General features: G+C 41.5%; 1 protein-coding gene across 1 annotated transcript in view; it reads right to left on the bottom strand.

The window, feature by feature from the left end:
* Positions 1 to 3,541: 3,541 nt before the first annotated feature.
* The window catches only part of haus8 (HAUS augmin like complex subunit 8), a 281,932-nt gene continuing 279,358 nt past the window's right edge, over positions 3,542 to 6,115 (bottom strand). The window contains exon 14 of the mRNA XM_055658524.1: positions 3,542 to 3,762. Coding sequence (XP_055514499.1) covers positions 3,645 to 3,762 — 118 coding nt within the window. The 3' untranslated portion in view covers positions 3,542 to 3,644. The remainder of the gene's footprint in view (positions 3,763 to 6,115) is intronic.

Raw genomic sequence — 6,115 nt, 5'->3', positions numbered from 1 at the left:
AGGTGCAAGGGGGTGGGGGGGTTATAGATTGGGGGAAACTTTTTTCGGGCACTCACCTTGACGGAGATGTGATTTTTCTCCGTGTTGCATCTCCACCCCACCTTTGCCACCTACAACGTGGTATGGCCTTTCCTGGAGAACGGCCCGGAGCTTCAAGTCACGGGTGCAGCACGGACTTACCATCATGGAGCCTGGGATCTCTTGCCGAGGATCGCCAGTGTTGGAGCTCCGATCGTGGGGCCTGTGGACTTTAGCACCAAAGCAGCGGCTGACTCGGGAGCTCCATGCCACGGAGTGTTCTGATCAGTCCTGACGCCGGAGTTTCGATCATCCCGAGGAGAGGGCTTGAACAGCGGACCATCGGCAATGGTCCCATTCAAAGACCCCGACCACAGGTGAACAAAGGAGGAAGATGACCGAACTTTATTGCCTTCCATCAGTGAGAAATGTTGATCGCACTGTGGTGGATGTTTATGTTAAACTTTATTTGATGTGCTGTGTGTGTGTTTTTGCTTTTTACTTGGTATGGCTGTATGGTAACTCAAATCTCACTGTACCTTAATTGGTACATGCGACAATTATATTTAATCTTGAATTTGTACCGATTGCCTTCTGCTGATGAAGTTGTCGAGGATCCAGTTGCAATGGTATTACAGAGATTGTTTCCTGAACTTGGTGACCAATTTGGAGGGGATGATGGTGTTGAACACTAGTAGCTGGCGATGAACAATGGCCTGACGTATGTGATTTTAGCAAGATCATGTCCCCCATTGTTACACAACAGAAACTCAGTATTCAACAATGGAGATCCTGACACCCCAAACCCTTTCCACCATATGCAATGTGCAAATCACAGCATTGACAGCATACTCCACATTTAACTGGATGACTGCACTTTTAGCACAACTTGACCAGCTCAATAGCATCTGGGACAAAGTAGCTTGGTTGACATCACATAGACATTCCAAAACATTATTTTCCTACACTGGCACACCATGGCTACAGTTACTGGCTCAGGGAGCTCCAATTGCAACTCTCATATTCTATCCATGAAGAGTAGCAATCACATGGGAACACCATCGGCATGGAAACAGCCCCACCAATCTTCGATCACTCATTCACACTAGTTCAATGTTATTCCACTTTCTACACATTTTCAGGATGTGGGATCACCCGACGGGAACCCACGGTCACAGGAAGAATGTGCAGTCTCCATGCAGATAGCACCTCAGAGAATCTAGTGATGCGAGGCACCACTGTGTCACCCTATACCACTACCCTTTCATCATGGCTGGATCCAAATCCTGGAAGCTCCAACTGAACAACATTGTGAAGGCACCTTCGCCAGAGATACTGCAGGGGTTCAGTGCATCTAGCTTCTCAAGGGCATTGAGGGATGGGCAACACACTATTCTTTTTAGTGATGTTCATATCTGTGAATAAACAAAACATATTTGATGAATGATGGAGTGACATTTAGATTCTGCTGCTGTAGCAACTGTTCCATCCCCTAGACAATGCATTCCAAAATTCACAACTTGAGAAAGGTTGGGAAAAAAAAAAAAAAAAAAAAAATACAATCGCAAAGGATCCTCTTGGCTATTTATGGACACATTGGAAAAAGAACAGAACTGGCATCTTACAATTAAATAATTATGTTTGGCAGTAGACCATCTTCCATTTCAGTCTTCAGCAGAGAGTTGTGCCAATACACACCATGCAGCCTATGGAAGGATAACCAGGTGCATTGCAATATTCCATTTGCAATAACGTCAAAAAAAGAACCTTTGAGTTTTGCACTTGCCCACGATGACACACTGGAGATCAGGTATAATGCCAAAGGCAAGAAAAACAAAGCAAAAGCACATTAGCCCTCGTCAAACAGCTGATCGGCAATGCAGAATCAGAAGTCGAAAGGTGACCTCTGGTTGTGTTTTCTCTGTCGAGTGGAAAAAGGAGACAACTTGGAAAAATAGGAGAATTTATAAAACCATTAAGAACTTCAGGATTCATACCAATCCTCAAAACTACACTTAAGTGCAAGCAAAGATGTAATTACTATAAGTAATCTTTAATGATACGCAGCACGGGAATAAAACTGCTTTATTGCAAGTTGGGGAACTACTTTTAATGAGTTGAGAAAACAGCAATTTCTTCTAAAACCTTATAGTGCACGACTGGTGGAATTGATTATTCTGTCGGGGCCCAATTGAATTGCAAAACAGATGTTTATAGCTTAGACAGACACCCTCGTGGGGATTTAGCATTGCTGTATAATTTAAAAAAAATTCCCAGAACAGGATTTATCCTAAAAAATATTATAATTTCCAATCATTATTTTGTTCAAAAGCAGAGTATCAAAACAATTAGCAAGTATGCCAAACACAATCCCTCAAAATATTCATTTCAAAACAATTTCCAACTAGAGCTTGTTATGAATGAACTTTTTACCTGTTGAGGTAAAAATATTAAGAGAACAAAATTCAGAGAACTGGTTGTCATCCATTGAACATAGAACAGTAAAGAACAGCTCCTTTGGCACAAGATCTATGCTGAATAGGACACCAAGACAAACTCTTATCTGCCTGCACATAGTACATATTCCTCCATTTCCTCAATATCCATATGCCTATCCTAAAGTCTCTTAAATGCCACTATAACATTTGTCTCAACCACTCACCTCTGGTAACACGTTCCAGGCACTCATCACCCTGTGCAAGACAATTTGCCCCACACATCTCCTTTAAACTTTGCCCTTCTCACCTTACAGCAATGCCCTAATACTAGACTTTTCCATCCTATGTAAAACAATTCTGATTGTCTATCCCAACTATGCCTCTCGAAATTTATATACTTCCATCAGTTCTCCCTACAACCTTTGGCTTTCCCGAGAAAACAATCCTAAACAGTCCAAGCTCTTCCTGTAGCTAAAACCCTCCCAATCTAGGCATCATTCTGGTAAACCACCTCTGTGACCTTTCCAAAGTTAACACATCCTTCCTGTAATGGGGCGACCAGCTCCGCACACTATACTCAGAATGTGGCTTAGCCAAAGAACTGTCAACATCCTGACTCGTACTCAGTGCCATGACCTATGAAAGCAAGCATACCATATGTTTTCTTTACCACACTGTATAGTTGTGTTTCCACTTTGAGGGAGTTACCGACTCAGACACCAAGATCCCTCTGTACATTGCTATCAAGGGTCATGCCAATAATTGTACATTTTCCCTTGCATATGACCGCCCAAAGTGCCGCACCTCACACTTTCTCGGATTAAACTCCATCTGCCATACAGCCGCCCATTTCTGCATCTGAGCTAATGTCCGCTGTACATATTGACAGCCTTTACTCACTGTTGGCGACCCAGCAATCTTGGTGTCATCTGCAAACTTACTAATCAACCCGTCTGGCTTGCATCCAAGCTGTTAATATACATCAAACTTTTACATCCAGGTCATTGCTCTATATCACAAAAAGCACACGTTCATTACAATAAACAGTGGTTGTCAAATTCAAAATAATTTCAAAATAGAGATCATTTATTTAATGATTTCTTTATTCTGTGCATCGTGCATTTGTAAAATTAACAGGTGAGTGATATTTAGCATGTTGCATATATGCAATGAATGCAGGGGAGTGGCCTATTTGAAAATTCCCAATGCCAAGACATCCATCCCCAAATCTTGTTCATCTAATACTTGGTGAAGTACAGTCTCTCTGCTGGTGGAAGAGGCCAATTCATCAATCTTCCTGGAAAAGCTGAAAAAGTAAAAATAATTTGGTTTCAAAATATAACAAGATAACCTAGTCAAAGGATCAGACATACATTCTCCTAAAAAAAACAAAAAAACATTTTCACACCAAGCAAGCAACTGAGATGGTGAGCTAGAAGTGTTCATTGTAGAACTGTGCATTGCCCTGGGGCACACACAGATAGTAGGCTGATGTAATGCTGAAAGAAACAAATCAGCACCACTTTCAATATCATTGATGTGTGTCAAATATCAGGAAAATTTATAAACGGTTACAACTTCAGGGAGGGAAATATAGCAATTTGCCTATTTTAGCCACTCGCTCTCCAAAGTTCCCCCATTCTCTACAGAATGCATCACTTGATGCCAAACGATAAAGTTTCACAAATATTGGTAACATTTTAGCAACTTGTCCCGGTATTAACATTTTTTTTTAAAACAGAGAAGTCCAAGATAACAAGCATCATCAGGATAGTCAACTGTGTGCACGGTTTCGACCCTAAACATTACCCATTCCTTCTCTCTTGAGATGCTGCCTGTCCCGCTGAGTTACTCCAGCATTTTGTGTCTACCTTCGATTTAAACCAGCATCTGCAGTTCTTTCTTACACAACTTCCACTTGTTTAAAACAGACCAAGTGCTGGAATAGCTCAGCAGGTCAAATAGCATCCCTCAAGAACATGGATAGGTGGTGTTCCCTCAGCCTGATGGTGGCAGGGGTAAGAAAAGAATGCTGAAAGAGCAGAGGGGCAGGGGAAAGCAAGGCAGCTAACAGACGAGGGGGGGGGGGGGGGGGGGGGGGGATTGCTACACATGTTTCCCTCAGTTCAATAACTGGGGGTGAGCAGCATCAATACAGTCACCTACCAAAGAAAATTGTTAATTTATATTGTGGTTTAACGCAGCTTTTGTATCGCTATGCTATCGTTATCTTTTATGAAACCGCAAGAGCAGGATTTATAAATCAATTGCAGCTTCGGTGTGAAGATAAAATCAGCACTTTGATGACAGAAATTCAATATATTTACATCAGACATAGTGTTCAACAAACATAATTTGGAGACGAGTACTGACGTTTCAGGCTCAATGCAGACCAATGCCACAAATGTTAACTTGTTACTCTAGACCTAACACTTTGCCAAACATCTTTACAGAACCAAAACCATTTGATCAGCATGGATATTACTGCCAGGATCGTGTACATTTAAGAATCAAATAATATTTTACATCAGAACAATTTCAGAGCTTAGCACTGGCTAAAGTATTTTTCCATATTCATTGGTCCACAAATAAAAATTAGAAAGTGGTCAGAATACCAATCAACATTCGTGGAGTTAGGAAAAGTAGTTAGTTAAAGTTTCATTTGATGACCTTAAATCAGCAAGTGGAAAAGCTGGAGGAAGTTTTAAGTTACGGAGAAAAGTTAGAGAGATCAGTGATAGAATGGAGGTCAGGAGAGACTGACCAATACAAGGGGCGCTTGTACAAGCCGAAAGGGGGTCGCAAAGCCTGGTGAATTACAGAAGGAAGATCTGGCAAAAGATGTACATGGAAGACAACATGTGAAATCCAAAATTACAAGAGGAAATTATAGCAATGCACGTGATACAAGGCAGGAATGTGTGCCTAATTAAAAGAGGCAGTTCCATTTCTCAAACATAATTGGGCTTAATAAGAATAGTCTGAGAGGGCTAAGACAAAGGCCTAACGGCAAATGGCATGAGAATTAAAGTTTCTTTGGAAGAAAGATACCCGATAGAGGAATTAGTCAATGTTAAATTTCCAAAATAAACCACAGTGAGCACTGGTAGTACAAGTAAATAGAATCATTACCTGGGACATGTCTTATTGACTCAAACCTGTATATAGTCAAAGCACATCGACAGGTCGTATCACTGTCTGGTTCAGCAACTCAATCGCCCAGGGACAAAGGAGATTACAAAAAGTAGTGGAAATTGTCTAGTCCACCACAGGTACCGACCTGCCCACCATCTTAAAGATCTAGAGGAGACACTGCTTCTAAAAGGCAGACAACATAATCAAGATTCTACACCACCCTGGCCACGCTCTCATTTCACTCCTGCCTCTCGGTGTCCCAGTGACCTCCCGGTTCAAAAACAGCTATGAACCGTCGTGGCTGCACCAAAACCTTCAGGTTTTTAAATTTGATTTTTTGGTTAATTATGTTATCTACGAGTGGTGTGTTTACTTGCCATTTACACTGCTGCACGCAATTAATAAATTGTTCCATTGTTATTACAAGAGTCAAGCCCAGTCATATGTCAGACATATGACGATGAAACACCATTAACTCGGCTCTTGACGTTAATGGGGTCTTGGAGCAGGGACAGAAGTGGTAA

The sequence above is a fragment of the Leucoraja erinacea genome, chromosome 29 (assembly GCF_028641065.1).
Source record: "Leucoraja erinacea ecotype New England chromosome 29, Leri_hhj_1, whole genome shotgun sequence".
NCBI classification, from domain to species: Eukaryota; Metazoa; Chordata; class Chondrichthyes; order Rajiformes; family Rajidae; genus Leucoraja; species Leucoraja erinaceus.
The sequence above is the reverse complement of the archived record's forward strand: the minus strand, read 5'-3'. Positions and strand labels throughout refer to the sequence as shown.